The following is a 17763-nucleotide window of genomic DNA, read 5'->3' as shown; positions in this document are numbered from 1 at the left end:
AAATTTCTCCTAAGAAAAACAGCATATTTTTGTGTCTTTACTTGTACATAAGTGTCTGCATCTTTGTGTTGCCTCTTTCCCCGACATATCTCGTCAATTAAGAGAAAACATTTGCATGAAAAACGTGTTCCTGATGAGTTTTTATGTTAATCTGTGCGATCCACCTAGATGGCGCACTTACCCAATTTATTAAAAAAACAAGCAAACATTTTTTTGACTCATTTTACACTCGGTGCGTGTTTTGATAATCATTTTGAATTTGATCTCTAAGAAAATTCCTTCACAAAAATGCAATTATTTCATCTTTTTGCAAAAAAAAAAAAAGATAAGATGAACCTTTTTTTCCCATTTTGTTTGTTTGTTTATTGTTTGTTTGAAAGCAGTGGGTCTGTTATTTTTAGAAGATTTTTTTATGGAAGGAATTTTGTGAAACGTTTATTAAAATCACAAAAAAAATGCTGGCGGAGAATTAGTTTATTTAATAATAAACAAAATAAATATGTTAAAACAATAATAATGCTCTCGTCGATGAATAAGGTTTATTACAGAAATGGTTGACATTTAAAACAGACAGTATGCTCCAAACTGCTTTAAGTAGAATTTGTGATACAGCCATTGCGTTAAAAGACTGCGCATGCGCAGTGTGGTCTGTGGTGAAACCAGGGAATGTGCAGCTAGCCTGAGGAGAGTTATCAGCTTTACTAACATCGGCTTTCGGGTGCCTGGTGTGGGCAAGGAGCCTTTTTCTACCCAATATTTATTTCTAGTTGAAAATGTCCGTGTTCTCGGAGTCTGCTTTGGAGAAGAAATTATTAGAACTGAGTAATTCCCAGCAGAGCGTTCAGACTCTTTCACTGTGGCTCATTCACCACAGAAAACACTCCAAAACCATCGTCAAAGTCTGGTATAACGAGTTGAAAAAAGGTAAGATTTTGGCCCAAACACGCGAATAGCTTTAAAAACGTGCTCGTGTTATGTTTTGTAGTTTTGAATTGAAACGTAAACAAACAATGTAGCAAACATGCTAATCATAGATCCTAGCTAACTGTTAAGCTACTGTTACAGTTTATGCACAGCGGACTACATTGCATTCCTTGGCACATTGTAAAGTTTCTCAAAGACTGTTGAAGGCTATTATTAAGCCAGACCCAGAAAACTGATTTATTTTGTCATACAAAATAAGTCTGCTTTAAAAATGACATAACTCTGCAACATGTGTTAAGTGGTTCTGCAGCAACGCATGTGTGATCATCATACAAGTCATGTTTGTGCATATAGGAGTTTATCATGAAGTCTCAGATTGGATGTTCTTCATAGTATTTTCATTATAGATGTTATAATCTGATTTTACAGCTGTGAATGCACCAACTGACCTGGCAGCCATTTTGAAACATCATTCCTCACACATGTTTACCTACATCCTGTAGTTTTAGGCCTGTAGTGTAGTGTGGTTACCTTTATTTAGGTAAGTATGTGTGACATGTCTACATGGACCTTGTGGGCTGTACTAAGATGATATCCGACATGTCTGATCCAAAAGACATGACTTTATAATGAAAGTCATCCACAGGTTTCCTTACTTAGTTAGTTGATAATCAGTGTTGTTTAATGGTAAGTATGGTGTTATTTAAAATGCAGCTACCCCTGTTATGTGAGAAAACTCAGTCTGATGTCTATAAAATTTTTGGATTCTTTTGATATCTTTGACTATTGATTTTTTTTATTAAAATCCAAAAATAGGGTTTCATTTATTGTTTTGCAGTTTCTGTTACAATTTTTATTGACACACTTCTCTGTATTTCTTTGTCTTATCAGAAATTGCATTATAACTAATATAAACTACCATTTATTTGATGAAGCTATATCTTTATACTTGGCTGTCTGGTTGCTTGTAATCATAGGTGCACACATCTTTTTATGTTTATGCTTAATAATAATAATAATAATAATAATGCATTTTATTTATAATGCACTTTTCATATATCCAAAGCGCTACAACAACATAGCAAATACATCAAAATAGAAACAAGTACAAAAGCAATTACAGAAATAAAATTAAAACAACAATTGGCATAAAAAGTTAGATATTATAAGCAGTCTTAAAAATATGTGTTTTAAGCGATTTCTTAAAAGAACTTAAAGTGGGAGCGTTTACGAACAAAGAGAGGAAGTGCATTCCACAGCCTTGGCGCGGCACATGAAAATGCTCTCTGACCCATAGTTTTTAATCTGCAAGGAGGTTGGTTAAGGTGGAGAGAGTCTGCAGAACGGAGAGAACGAGAAGGCGTGTAAATGCTGACTAGAAATGTAAGAAGGGGCCAACCCTTGAACTGCTTTATAAGTCAAAACTAATGTTTTGTAATCAATGCGATACTGCGCCGGAAGCCAATGCACATTGTATAGAATACCTTGAATGTGCTGGTATGATGCTGTACGTGTTAAAACTCAGATGATAAACATGCACTTAGCCTAATCTTGCCTAACCACAGGTGTTGCTGAAGTACAATGACAATGTTGCACCTTTGTGATATGGCATTACAATACACAATGCGTAGTTACTCTTTTATGTTTTAGTAGGTAAAAATTTGGGCTACATAACACGAAACATGCATAAAAGCCTAATTTACTAAGCCATAAGTTTATAGGGTTTTTTAACAGTTGAAATATCTTTAGATACCTATTTCCTGTAGTTTAATTGGTAGAATTTTGCGTTAGCCGCACAAAAAGTTCGATCCAAAGGGAACACGCATAATAATAAAATAGAGAGCTTGTAAGGCGCTTTGGATTGAACTTCTGTGCTTTTCAAGAGCTGTAAAGAAGGTACATGGCTATATTTACTTGCATCATATTTATTTATTTTGACATTTTTAATATTGCGTACTGTGTATTTATGTTCATTGCTTTGATATGGATTACTTGGGTGGTACTAGTAAAGAAAGAGCTATCTTTAGACAATCCATCTCTCTGGAGATCTCATTGTTACTATAGCAAAGGTTTAGTTTCCATAGCAGGTTTTTGTGTTCACTTGAGACACAAGTGAATAGGGTTGCGAGGAAATAAAGAGTCTGTCACTCCGAAGCCTACATACAGAGCTTAGATTGCCTGTTTTAGTTGCTTAGTACACTTTGCTCATGCTGTTTATTTATTGTGTCCTCTTGCACTGGTTTATATTCTTTCATGTTTCTGAATCTAAATTTGTTAAAGAGATGATGATTTACATATTAGCATTACAACCTCTTTATCTTTACAATTATTTGAACAGCATTATTACTTCTTAAAAATAAAATATTTCCTGTTTCTGTGCAGCCCAGGTGCCTCGCAAGCTGACGTTCCTGTATCTTGCAAATGATGTCATTCAGAACAGCAAGAGAAAAGGACCGGAGTTCACGCATGACTTTGCACCAGTCATTGTTGATGCTTTTAAGCATGTCTCCAGGTGAGTCAGACTATAGGCTTTTGCTCAAATTCAGATTGTTATGCTTGGTGGGACTGCATTCTGTCCTTGACCAATGCATGAAGCTTTATGAGACGAGTAGCAATGTCCAACTGGGAAAAATCATTTTTGTTTAACGTCAGATCTTTTTAATATACATTTTGTCCTGGTTCTCTCACCATCCAGTGTTTAGTTATTATTAATGAGAATTATCAAGTGACTGACTATATTAAACCTTTAGTGGAGGTTTTGTGAATAGCAAGTTAGACTAAGTCCTAATTGTGGATCATTTGCGCTTTTAGCAGTGTGTGTTATTAGTCTTCCTGTATTAAAATCATTTACAGCGTTTCTCTCTTGTTTTGCACAGTCAAGGAGACGAGAGCTGTAAAAAACAGTTAGGTAGAGTGCTGTCTATCTGGCAGGAAAGAGTCGTCTATGAGAATGACGTTTTGGACAAACTGTTTGAAGTTCTGCGTAAGTACATCACAGACAAGGTCAATGCATCACTGATTTAACTAAAACCTGTTAAAGGTTTTAAAAGATATGGGATAACGTACACTGTCAGGAAAAAAGCTGCCACTGGTATGGTACCCTTTAAAAATGTCCTAATATGCAGGGGTGCTGTTGTGGTTTCCCACAAACTTCTTCAGTGCACACAACATTTTTGGCTTGGTTCTCAAAGGTCTCACAGTACTCATGGCACAGACATCCTACATGCTTTATCATCGCTAATCTCCTGACTTTTCTCTGCACCGTATTTCTTTGGTTTAACCCTTGTGCATTGTTTACATTTTTTATTTATACGTTTACTTAAGAGGGACAGATACAAAGAAGAAACATAGATAAACTATAAACAGTCTTCCAATGTATGCATCATAATGTTTTTAGCTAAAGCTAGTTACCTAATGTCCCTAGAGGGCTTTTAGTTAAAAAAAGGGAATAAATACACTAACTAAATTAACTACCCTTTCATATTGTTAGTGGACAAAAAAGGGCACTAAATTAAACGGCTGTAAAAATGTATCAGATGAAAAAAATTAAAAAATTTTGCATGTATCTGTTCATCAGCCCCAATAGTGATCAACTGTACCAAATGTTTACAAAAAATCCATGATTTTAACTTTTTAATTGCCAAGTTCATAAGTGATGTCACTGATTTGGGGAAATAAACACAAAATGACTGATTTTCAATATAAAAAGTGATTGTGGACTGCCTTTTTTCCACCTTTTTCACAGTCTTGGTCTGGTCAAAGATGAATAAAAACATTGGCTTTGCTTCAGATTACATTTTTTTCTCCTTCATTTATGGTTCGTGGCCGTTTTTGCCCCATTGACTTCCATTATAATGACATTTTTTTGATTGCAGAGCCATGACTCCTTATTATCATGCATTCTTGATTGTTGGTGGTTTTCCTTTGTCAAAGAGGTCAAATTGGTCATTTTTACTGTTGATCACCATGTGGCACCATTAACCCTTTAGTTTGCCTGTGCAAAAACGGAGCTAAATTTCTGGCTTTAGAGTGTACTGTCACTTTAAGTGCACGGATCCACACGTATTATGTGCTTCTATTCATTTAATGTGTAAAAGACTGTACTACTATAATCACAGCATTCTGAGAATTTTGTGTTATAATGTAGGCTCAGGTGCCAGAAAACATGAAGACAGTTGGCATTTGCACGCTATAGTTTGTTTTTACTATTTGCTTGTATTTGCGTGCTGTCTATAGCCTTCACATGTGGATTTTCGGGTCACGCTTTAGAGGTGCGCGCTAACAAAACTTATTAAACAATGCGTGAGTAAAGTGTTGATATGCTTCAAATCTTTCGATGCTTAAATATTGGCCAATCGGGCCAGTGACTGTTGCTTGGCTGCTAACAGCACACATTAATGTGAACATATTTGTAATAATTATCTTACCAGGGAAGCATGGTGAAATCCCTTATGTTGCAGTAAATTTGGTAACTAAGTTAGGTAACAAAATGCCAGCAACGTTGGTAAACAAAAGCGCCTTTTAGAGCAATGCATGCTGAATCGCATGAATTGATTTGAATCGTGCATGCGCACCTGCTAATATGCACCATTTAGGTATAAATATGTACCAATATAGAGATACCAGTATGTACCTTTTGAGGTACTAATATGCACCCTATAAGTACTTTTTGAAAAGGTACTGCCCCATTAGACAGTCAGTCATTGCTTATCACAAAATAAACATGACAGGATGGTCATGTCTGTATGTTATCCCCTTAAATACATGGTAACTTGCCACATAAGTTGGTAACCGGACCTTTAATAATCATCACAAATATTAATTAAATATTCATTAGTTGTTTTAAATAGCTCTGGTAAAGTAATGTTGAATATGTAATAATCTAAAGTATCTTCCCTTGTGACTTACAGAAGTAGAGAAGAAGGCCAAAAAAAGGCCTTATGAAGAGATCAGGGTGAATGATGAGGCCTTCGCCTCTCACAGCTCCCCTAGTGAACCTCCACAGGTACTGAATAACTAAACCTCTGTTTGATATATATATAAATAAGCATACCAGTGTAATAAAAAATTTCAAGTCGGTCTGATTTCTTCATGCCAATTCATGCTCTGTGTGTCAGACTGCAGATCTGATACGAGCACTACAGGATCTTGAAAATGCAGCCTCGAGTGACGCCACTCTTCGTCAGAGGATCTCTGCTTTGCCACCTGAGGTGCAGGACACCTCCCTTCTTCATAAAGTTACAGGTGAGAACACCCACAAAGCCAAAAAAAAAAAAAAAAATGGTTATGTTAGCAAACGCACATCAAAACAAAAATGAAGTTAATCTGACCTGACACCAAGGGTTTGGTGAAGTGTAAAAGTTTACATAATCGGGATATTCCTTTTTTCACGGAAATGTCTCTCAGTAAACAATGTTTTCATATATTCAAGCTCTAGAACAGGGGTCACCAACGTGGTGCCCGCGGGCACCAGGTAGCCCGCACAGAGTCTGTGAGGTGCCCGCCAAAGCACATTCTATTAATAGTCTCAACTGTAATATTTATTCATTACATATTTTTTTATATTAGCTTGGCTTGGTTTACGTATGTTACAATTTTAAACAATACTAAAACATATTAACAAGTCAAATAAAATAAAATAAACAAGTAAAACAAAAAAGTTTTAAGTAGACTATATCAAAAAGTAGCCCTCCAGATTGTTTTATTCATTGTGGTAGCCCTTGCTCATAAAAAGGTTGGAGACCCCTGCTCTAGAAGATTACATCAATCATACTGTACACCTGCAAAAATGCGGTAGGTGGCGCCAAATACACCTGGTCTTATAATCAGGTTCCTCTAATACAATATGGTTGTTGGAGATCACTCATTCAAAATGAGCTATGCATGACAGTCAACGAACAGAGACGACAACATCCGCATAAATAAAGCAATCTGCTATTTTTTATGATAATATTAACCAAATAATAATTGAACATGCTAAAATGCATACTGGAAACTTTTAAACTCTTGTATGAAGTAGTTTGTCAAGAATAGGAAAACATTTTGACAAATTTTTCAGTTTTAAAGTACAGTCAATTGAAAAAATTCTTAGCAACATGACTAATAAAATGTTTGTTGTGTTCGTCTCAGATAAAGAGTCGGGGGAGCGTCTCTCTCGGTTAGTGGAAGAGGCCTGCATGCTTTTGGCTGATTACAGCGGACGGCTGGCGGCAGAGATCGATGACCGACGACAGCTCACACGCACACTCACCGTCTTCTTACAGAGCCAGAAAGATGGCCTGGCCCAGAACGAGAAGAAACTAGAAGTGGGTAGACTTTCTAACATTTTATTCTTCTTTTCTTTTAACATTAGTATTCCTCAATAACTATCCAGTTTTTTTGTATACAGTCTAAACACTAAATATTTATACATTTATTTTACTATGGTGTTATTGCAATGAACGTAACATGCCACAGTGGTCAAAGCTGCATGTCTTTCTCACATATTTGAGTTTGCTTTAAACTGTAACTTTAAAGGAGTAGTCCACTTTAAAGAAAAAAAGAAAGAAAAGTCAATTGAGTTTTTATAGTAGAGAAAAAATACTATGGTATGTCAATGGGCCCCATCTTTAAAGTGGACTATTTCTTTCATTTCTTTATTCATGTGCAAGTATTGGGCAGGGTAAGTAGAGAAGTTTCATGGACTTAAATGTGTAACCACTTAACTGTCCAGCCTTTGTCTACAGGTATTGAGCGGGTTCCAGTGTTCCAATTGATGTCATCTTAACATAAAAAAATAAAAAAATCAAATAAAAACATCTCTCGAGTGTGCATTTATTTATCTATTTATTTACTGCTACATTTGCTTGACAACCCTATTGTCAATAAGGATGTATTTGTACTGTATATATTCACGATACTTGATTAACCTAATTGGCATGACCTAACAATAAAGATTTGTTCAATTTAAATAATTAAAATATTTTGTGTGAATGTTAATATGAATTGAGAGTTTGGTTATTAACATTATCATGTTCAAATATATTGTTTATTTATAGATTATATTTCCTAATTGACTAATTTAAATAAAAAAAAGTCTAACTGATACTTCCAGAGTTACTATTTGAATATTCTGTTTAAAGAGTTATCTAGGATTAAAAATGTGTGAATGCCTATCTGTAAGTAGTTCTTTTGAAAGAATAGTTTTATTTTATACATCTAATTTAAATAAAATCTAAATCCTGGCTCCACATCAATAAACATCAGTAATGCATCCTGGGACATAAAAGTAATTGATGTTCCTATCATTTCACTTTCAAACTAAGTGATGACTTGATATAGTGGCACATGCACTAAATCTAGTTAGAAATAATTTTAAGAGATACTCAACACAAAATATATGATTTTTTGTTATTAGTTTTTCTTATAAATTTTTTTAAGTAGAGATGCACCAATATGTCAGACAGTAATCTGTATCAGTCCATAGTTTAAAAATAATAATCATAAAAGCAATAATCATGGGCGTTATTCTCCTATTAATTAAAAGTAAACAGGAAAATGCAATGAGTTTGAGCTCAGTGTACAGAAAATATAAGGAAACATCACTAGTTTAATGTTCAATATTAATGGTCATTACATGAATAATTAATTTTTACAAAAATAAAATCTTCAGAATTCAGTTAATGCAAATGAATATAACCACCAAACTATCGGCAGATACCAGTGAATAGTCGATATCAATGGAAAAATGTTAAATCGGTGCATCTCTAGTTTTATTATCTCTTGCATCTTATTATTTTACATGTCTCCAATATGCATTTTAGTGCAATTTTAAATATTTTGCAATTCAATATACATGCACTAAATTTAGAGATGAAGATTTTAAAAGTGACTTTCTACTTAATTTACACTTTAGAAAAGTGGTGGTATTATTTTTTTTACTAATTAAAAAAATGTCAAATTATTGATTTTATGAAACATTTAATATTAAAATGCATCTGGTATGTTATGCCATTTAGGCAAAACTAACAAATACAATTAAATTGTGCTTACTATTCAAACGGTTGCTACTTTATAAATTATATAAATAAGTTAACACTTAACTAGACTTTTCAAACTCTACTAAAGCTGCTACTGTTTAAAAGCTTAATCACTGATTAAAACAGGAAAAAAATTTCTTTATAGACAAACTCTTTGTACAGTACCCCAAAAAATGTATGCATGCATTTTGGTTTTGCTTGTTCTATTTCTGGTATGAATTTTTTCCTCAAACACTAATCAGGTTGTTCGGGTGTTTATTTCAGGAATACAAGCGCAAACTGGCCCGGGTGTCCCAGGTACGGAAGGAGCTGCGGCCTCGTCTCAGCAGTCTACCAGACCTGTCCCGGCTACCAAGTGTCACCGCCAGCCACGTCCACCTGCCCTCCTCCGGAGACCTTTACAGCCCCTCGGACTGAGCTGAGCTCGGACATCTATCATATTTCTCACCTGATCACCCATCTTCTAGTTCTCTGGCTGTCTCGCTTTGTTCTGGGTGTGTCCTATGCTCTGACATTTGACATCACTAGGCCACTAGACCAGCAGTGGATGTGTCTGATCTGCAGTCCATGGCTGCCCGAGTGTACAAATAACAATGTTGATTTCCCTGTGGTATTATTTCAGTTCACTGGTCCCCCTTCGTAATAAAAACCATACGTTTGTGGAAATACACTGGAATTAATGCAATCATTTGTAAAACTGCTGTTTGCCTCTGGACTGCTAAATAAGTCTTTGTATAGAAAACTATTCTGTACATCACTGAATGACAAAAAGTCATTAATAGAACTTATAAAGCCAATTTTTTAAAATCGGAAAAGTTTAAAATGACACCCTACTCAACTGTACACATGCAGTTTGTAGATCAGTCTGTAGATGTCTCCACTGCTCCCAGCTAAACTCCTCTCTTACTTGTTAGTCCTACCAATGTGTGGTAATCTTGCATTACATTATTTGACAGTGAATATTTCAGTGCAGTATCTTATAATCAGCTGCAGTATTTTAGTGTGGCAATCATACCAATGTTTCCATTCTGAAAGTTACATTTCTGAGTGCTGGAGTTATAAATGTAGCATTGAGAACAAGTTATCATGGGAGATGTTTTTCTTTAGGGTAAAGCTTTTAATCTCTGCTGATTTCTTACTTTTTGATTATAAAATTATAACCAAAAAACTTTGTTGAATTGATCTGAAATACCTTTTCAGTTTATGATCCCTGTTCTTCCTTCATCTTACATTTGTTTCTGTATTTTCAAGTTCTCCTTATACAGGATTAAATCTTCACTTTCGTCTTTAAACTTTATAGACAATTATTTTGTTAAAATGGCAAATTTGTTGTTGGTCTCTGTGTGTTTGAAACAACAGTGTTTGTTTATGGTTGCTCAACGTTAACAGGATGGACTTGTAGTGGTGAAATTTTAAGGGGGCCACTCATTGCCTGTCAAACCACAACTTTAAACTTTTAGGTTGCTAGTGTATTTTAACATCAGCCTTTGTAAATAATCTGTTGATCTGAGCCAAATAAAGCTAGAAGCAAAGATGAATGCATTATTTCTCAAGTGAAAGAGATACTTTTTTTTTCAAAATTACACTTTTCAATTTTACAGCTTTTAAACCTGTTTTTTTATGAGACCTATGCATTTCATTGAAATGCAAAATGTTAAATAATGATATATTTTATTAAGTCACTAGAAAAATACAATATGTCGTGATTAAATCATGTGAGAGCTTAAATTCAATCAATCTTTTAAAGTGTTTGAAGACTTCAAATACTATTAACTGATTGTTTTCTTTAAAATCACTCACTATTGAAGTCTGCAAGCAGCTTTAACATTTGCACACGGTGCGCGGTCACAAGACTTCAGATAAATCCGCTTTTTCACTAAGCACTAAATAAAAGCCCTAACAAAGCTAACTGCAATATGGGGTAAAAAAATAATCACTTTTTAATACTTTTATTTAGTAACAAAACCAACCAAATAAATTCAGTATATGCACACATCATACATACAACATCATTCATTTATGTATACGGATGGATTTGTGGTCGTCAACGTATCTTCCTGTATTCAATAAGATGTCATTATCTTGATATCAAGGGGGAAAACAGTGATTTGCACACGGTACACAGTCACAAGGCTTCAAATAACAGCGCTTCTCCTGTGAAATTCAAATAGTATTAGCACTACACCTCCTGTCAGTACTGTGACAGGATCGCTTTTAACGCTTATTTATTTATTCATTCATTGTTTTTACATTTTTATTATTATTTGAATTAGCCTACATTTATAATATATTCTGATTTATATAAGACCGTTTTTTAAACTTTGACTTAAACTTTAATTTATTAAAAGTCTAGAAAATTACAAACATGGTTAAAACCGATTTAGAAACAGTGCATTTGGTGACGGACAGCCCGGTCAAAATGTATACCATCACATCACAAAGGTAAAGAGACACTTTGCAATATTTTGAAGACATTGAATATTATCATTTGAGTGTTATTGTGATTTTTCTCTCAATGTTACATTTTATTTCATTGGTGACGTTACATTTTTAATGGTGCATACACGGCCAGTCATAGTCATTATTGTTTCACTTACGTAATATTTTGGTTAAACGGCTGTGTTATTGCACAAGCTTAAACACACGCAACTTAACAGTGCGCAAAATTTGCACATGGCTCCAATCAGGACGAGTCATTGACAGTCACCATTAAATCTACTCGATTGAGTGATATAACTATGAATTATTTTCATGTTTTGGTATTTTTATGTTTTAGTCTATCTTATAGCCTATCTCTTGCTATATTTTATACATACATTTAAAATAATGTATCTACAAGTAGGCCTATATATTGATAACTTTTAAATTTTGAGGATAGCCTACACTGCAAAAAATTATGTGTTATTTTTTGACACATTCATGCCATTTAAGGTGATAACGCCTTAAATGGCATGACAAACACAATGTGTCAAAAATTAACACATCATTAGGCTATAGCTCAATATTAGTTTGTATTTTAATTAATAAAAACTGTAAACTTTTCCCCATTTAAAAAGGAAAAATTTGCATAAAACATTTAAACTCTTCAGTGAAAAAACGTGGTAAAAATGTAGACTAAATAAAAAAAAATATTTAATTGTTGTCGCGATTGTCCTCTTGCCCAGTTTGCAAATGATGGTAACCTATTTCCCCACATTACAGATTGCGCATTATTTTCTAATCCTCTCCTTCCAGCACAATTAATTCGAAAATAGCCTAATATATTCAATAGATCATAGACAGCATGAAACTCCGGACTGGATCGGCACTGGATTTGCGCAAAGTCAACAGCCCCGGTGCAGATCCGGCACGGAATCGTCTGCTGTCTTGGTTCTTAGTCAACACTGTAAATCAACAAGAAACTTCTGTGTGATCAACACTGTGTCAAACAGGAAGTTGTTAAAACTTGAACATATGTAATTTAAATATATCAACATAAATCAATAAGAAGGTATGAAAACTGCTGTGTGAACACTACAGGTCAAACAGGGAGTTATCAGAGTCATGCCCCTCAGTTTTTTTTTTTGTTAAGCCAGATCAAAGAAGAATCTATTAAGCTGTAACTAGGTTTAATAGGCACAATATCGTTATAGTTATCGATAGCTAATAGTGTTAAAAAATTGCTCAGATTGTTTACAATTGGGGGGCGCCAAGGAAAAGACCCTCTATAATATTGGTTTTAAAGAGGACATTTCATAAAACTTTTTGAAGATGTCAAATAAATCTTTGGTGTCCCCAGAGTACATATGTGAAGTTCTAGCTCAAAAATTATATAGATAATTTATTATAGCATGTTAAAATTGATACTTTGTAGGTGTGAGAAAAAATGTGACATTTTTGGGTGTGTCCTTTTAAATGCAAATGAGCTGCCCTAAATGGCAGTGTCGTTGTTGGATAGTGCAGATTAAGGGCCAGTATTATCCTCTTCTGACATTATAGGGAGAGTCAAATTTCAATTACCTATTTTTTCACATGCTTGCAGAGAATGGTTTACAGAAACTAAGTTACTGGGTTGATCTTTTTCACATTTTCTTGGTTGAAAGAAGCACTAGGAACCGAATTATAGTACTTAAACATGCAAAAAGTCAGATTTTCATGACATGTATCCTTTAATGTTTGTGCACACATTTCTGTAAGCTGTGCAACACTGTGCCCCTCTAAAAAATTGGTTTATGGCACCCCTGGCATTGATTAAAACTGGATTGTATGCAAACTTCTATGTGATCAACACTGCATCCAGAAGTTGCAAAAGCTGAATCATATTGGGACGTTTTTTTTAAACACCATAAAATAGTTTTTATTTAGATGTGTTAAGGACTGTAACTGTATATACCTCCTTGTGTTCCAGTATGTCTTCAGGTGAAATGAAGGATGGAAAACATTGCCATGATAACAGCCGTGCCATGGAGGACAGGGAGCGTGAAAAGAAACTCGCCAAGAAACGCCTCTACATTGTTTCAGTAGTCTGTCTGGTCTTCATGGTGGGAGAGATCTTAGGTGTGTGAACCATGCTACCTTTTAGCTTTGTTATCATATAATAGATCAATAACAGGACTCAAGACTCTGTGCCCTGTATACAGGTGGGTATTTTGCAGGGAGTCTGGCAGTGATGACAGATGCTGCTCACCTGCTTGTGGACCTCACCAGCTTCATCATCAGTTTGATCTCGCTGTGGTTGTCATCCAGACCTGCTACACACACTCTCAGTTATGGCTGGCATCGAGCAGGTAAATAATTTTAATTGTATAACAATAAAATGTTGTAATGCGTTCTACAAAGCAGATGGAGTGTTATGAAAAGTTGAAGCAGTTTGTATGTTTGCATGTTTGCATACCAGCTACAATATGTATAATGCATACTGAACGATCTTTTAAATGTATAGTATAACGTACATTAGGATAGCATATACATGCATGAGTCTGTTTTTAAAGTTTTACTTGTTTTTTAGAAATCTTAGGTGCTCTGCTGTCTGTATTTACCATTTGGCTGGTGACTGGCGTGTTGGTCTATCTGGCAGTAGAAAGGATCATTACTAATGACTTCACTATTGAGGGCACAATCATGCTCATCACCTCTGGCAGTGCTGTACTGGCCAACATCATGTAAGACAAAAGACCTCATTCTGCTGTACAGTCCTAATAAGAACAGTATCCTCACATTATTCATAGCTCTTATGTTACAATAATGGTACATTTGATCATTTCTGGTCTTTGTTGTATGCGCTTGTCTGTTTCTTCCTACAGAATGGCTGTAACTCTGCATCAGTCCGGTCACGGCCATAGTCATGGAGGTCTGAGCTCCCACGGTCACAGTCACAACCATGAAAAAGAACAAAGCAATGGGCATGCTCACGATAACCATTGCGATGTTGAGGAGCAAGGCTCTGGTAAAAAGCAGCAGGCTAACGCTAGTGTCCGGGCAGCATTTGTCCATGTGATCGGAGACCTTTTGCAGAGCGTCAGTGTACTCGTCAGTGCTCTAATCATCTTTTTTAAGGTAAGATACAGTATAAGGCACTGAACCAATATGTGAAGGACATTAAATATTTGTCAATTTTCAACAAACAAGGCACATGAAAGTTGACTTTCCAAGGAAGTGTAAACACTGTGGCGCTATCAAAACACCATTTGCAAGGGTTTTAGCGATGAGGAAATGACACACTTTACCTTTAAAACATAAACAATTAGTTAATAGATGCTCTGAATGAAATATTGCAATTGTCTGAAAGCATTTGTTATAAAAAAATGAATATATCTAATAACTATACACTTTTAGATAAAGATATAAAAGCTGTCACTGAGACGATACCCTTTTTTAAGGTCCTATTATTTACTGTAAGTACCTGTAAAGACCAATATGTGCCTTTGAGATACTAATATGCATGCTTTAGGTGTACTTTTTGAACTTCAGTGACAGTTTCTGGACCCTTTATCTTGCAGACCACTTCAGATGCATAATGCCAATGAACCAATTTCTTTTACTTTTATAGCCAGAATATAAAATTGCAGATCCCATCTGCACGTTCCTGTTTTCTATCTTTGTCCTGGGCACCACTTTAACCATCTTGAGGGACATTCTTATTGTCTTAATGGAAGGTAAAGAAAGTAAAGTTTTATTTATTTAATTTCATTACATTCATTTTCTTTATTAATATCTAAACTTTCAGTCAAATCAAATGTTTGGTCTCATCTACCCATCTAATTGATTTTAATCTTTGACATGGCCTAACTATGTCAAAATTAAAGTTATCAAGGTTTTATTTTCACCAAATGTTTTTTTTTACATTATGTAGCAGGATGATTTATGTAGAAAACTACGCTTTGTCTATAAATTGTCTTTATTTAAAGGGGACATATCATGAATATCGGACTTTTTGTTAAGTGCTATAATTGGGTCCCCGGTGCTTCTATCAACCAAGAAAATGTGAAAACGAACAACTCAGTTTTGGTAAACCATTCTCTGCAAGCATGTGAAAAAATAGGTTATTGAAATGCGGTTCCCATTGTGATGTCAGAAAGGGGATAATGCCACCCCTTAATCTGCACTATCCAACCACTGAACTGCCATTTAGTATAGGGATCAGCTCATTTGCATTTTAAAGGACACACATTTACAGTAGTCATTTTACATTTAGTCATTCAGCAGACACCCCCAAAAACGGCACATTTTTGAGCACTTTTAACTTATCTATATGGCATTTTGAGCTAGAACTTCACATACGTACTCTGGGGACACCAAATATTTATTTAACATCAACAAGTCTTGTGAAATTTCCCCTTTAACATACTGAAGTATTTACACATAAGCCTGCGGGTGAGAAGGAAATCACAAGTCAATATTAGATATTTGGATGGTGACTGATTCTGCTAAAGGCCACTTTTTAATGTACAATTAGCTTATTGTTAAATTACAGTATGAACTTTCATCCAGTGTTTCTCGCCCCCAGGCACACCGGCTGGTGTAAACTATACTGAAGTGAGAGAGAGGCTGCTCAAAGTCAAGGGAGTCAAAGCAGTACACAGCCTTCACATATGGGCCTTGACTATGAACCAGGCTGTGCTGTCTGCTCACGTGGCTATAGGTGACATACCATAAACGCTACAGTATACTACTTCCTTATGATGTTTATTGTATAGCCTAAAGCAAAATGCATGAATGCTAAAACATCCAGACCAGGCATGAGTTTCTAATCTTTTCCATTTATAACTCCCCAGATGACACTGCAGAGCCCCAGGATGTGTTAAGAGAAATCACACAAGACTCGTTCAATACCTACAGTTTCCATTCAGTCACCATTCAGCTGGAGAAACATGCAGACCAAAGGCCTGACTGTACCCTGTGCGAGGAGCCTAAAAAGTGAAACATCCCATAACCTTATGAATGAATTAATAGCCCCAGTCCAAAGAGACAAGTGACCCTGGAAAAAGAGACATATAACAATGTTTGATGGAGGATTCAATCATTGTTTTGACTACAAATACTGTAATTTAATCGTATTAATTGCAAAACACCTGAAAAGAAGGTAGATAGACTATGCGAAAGATAGCTATTAAGAATGAAAAATGACATTTTAGATACCAAATTTCAATCCTGTGGATTATTTTATTGTTTTTTTTTACATTTCTGACATATCACATTTAGCCTCATTAAACGATTTTGGTTTTGTTACATAAAATAACCGAAAGTTAGGTAAATGTACTATTAAAAAACAGTAGTTTTATTATTGCAAAAGTATTTTAGAAGAGATTTTAGATGCATGTTTTATGTTTTTGTGTTATATTACATTTTTCCTTATTTTCACTGTATCAGTAAAGAGGACTGTAATTTTGTACTGTATTATTTCAACCCTCACTTGGTCCTTAAAGGGATTCTTACACATCAACTGTGCATTCTGTATGTATTTTTGTGATCTTTTGATTTTTGTGACCTTCTGATTTATAAATGATTTTGGTCATTGAAGGACGGATCAGTTTTTGCAGTAAGTGTGGGTTTACTTTCCATGAAAAGAAATATCAAACAATAGGCCGTTGTGTATAAGTGCATGTTCTTTTCTGTGCTGTACACAGAGTCATTATTACTCAGGTTTATATGAAAGAACTGCGTGCACCTCTGAGAGCCACATATAAAAATTACCCACATTATGTTAAGGGCCTCTTTCTTTGATACTGAAAATGCAATGTAGTATATAAGTAATGATAGTCTGTGGAAACAACTGCTCCACATCCTGTGTTACCAATCACAGAAAGTCTGATGTAAAAAGCCTTCTTTGATTCCCTTGTATAAAATCACACTATTTATGTATGAATGTCTATCTTTGTTTTAGCCATAATGTATAAAAAAATAATAATAATATCGTTACTGTGCTAGTACACAAATCTGCTGGATACATTTATCATTAGGCTTTGAAAGTGGTTAACTCAATGGAGATAAATCAAGTATCTACATGAAAAATGTGGTTCTAAAACGAGAAATAATAGATTATTATTAGGATATTTAAGTAGTATGCATTTTGAGACTCCATTCTGACTAACATGTGCAACATAGAATGTACGCTAGATGGCGCGCTACTCCCACATTTAAGTTACAAGAAGAATACCTCGCTTTAAACTGCTTGTTTAGTTTAGTATCAAACATTTTTAGAAAATTGAAGTTTGTTGAGTCAATTATTTAAAGTAGATGCATATTGAGTTTTTATGTAAAATATCAAAAGTAAAGCAAAATAAGAAAATATTTAAAGGTTTAGTTCACTTTATTCACTGGTGTGTTCGACTTCATACGGCCT

At 34.8% G+C, this 17763-nt stretch overlaps 1 protein-coding gene across 2 annotated transcripts; it reads left to right on the top strand.

Moving 5' to 3' along the window:
- Positions 1 to 637: 637 nt before the first annotated feature.
- Positions 638 to 17299, top strand: slc30a8 (solute carrier family 30 member 8). 2 transcript variants are annotated; one of them, XM_065290513.2, is made up of 14 exons: positions 638 to 924; positions 3307 to 3436; positions 3801 to 3907; positions 5835 to 5929; positions 6042 to 6168; positions 7054 to 7229; positions 9207 to 9357; positions 13329 to 13478; positions 13562 to 13708; positions 13930 to 14083; positions 14225 to 14477; positions 14971 to 15076; positions 15928 to 16062; positions 16196 to 17285. In XM_065290513.2, exons 1-14 carry the CDS (start codon positions 774 to 776, stop codon positions 16339 to 16341), a joined length of 2028 nt encoding a protein of 675 aa, XP_065146585.1. In that variant the 5' UTR covers positions 638 to 773; the 3' UTR covers positions 16342 to 17285. The 2 variants fall into 2 exon arrangements, with proteins under 2 accessions (XP_065146585.1, XP_065146577.1); XM_065290505.1 differs by lacking the exons at positions 638 to 924; positions 3307 to 3436; positions 3801 to 3907; ... (2 more) ...; positions 7054 to 7229; positions 9207 to 9357 and adding an exon at positions 11123 to 11384 and having other exon boundaries at positions 13330 to 13478; positions 16196 to 17299.
- Positions 17300 to 17763: the final 464 nt, after the last annotated feature.

This window comes from Paramisgurnus dabryanus, chromosome 19 (genome assembly GCF_030506205.2).
Source record: "Paramisgurnus dabryanus chromosome 19, PD_genome_1.1, whole genome shotgun sequence".
Lineage (NCBI taxonomy): Eukaryota > Metazoa > Chordata > Actinopteri > Cypriniformes > Cobitidae > Paramisgurnus > Paramisgurnus dabryanus.
The sequence above is the reverse complement of the archived record's forward strand: the minus strand, read 5'-3'. Positions and strand labels throughout refer to the sequence as shown.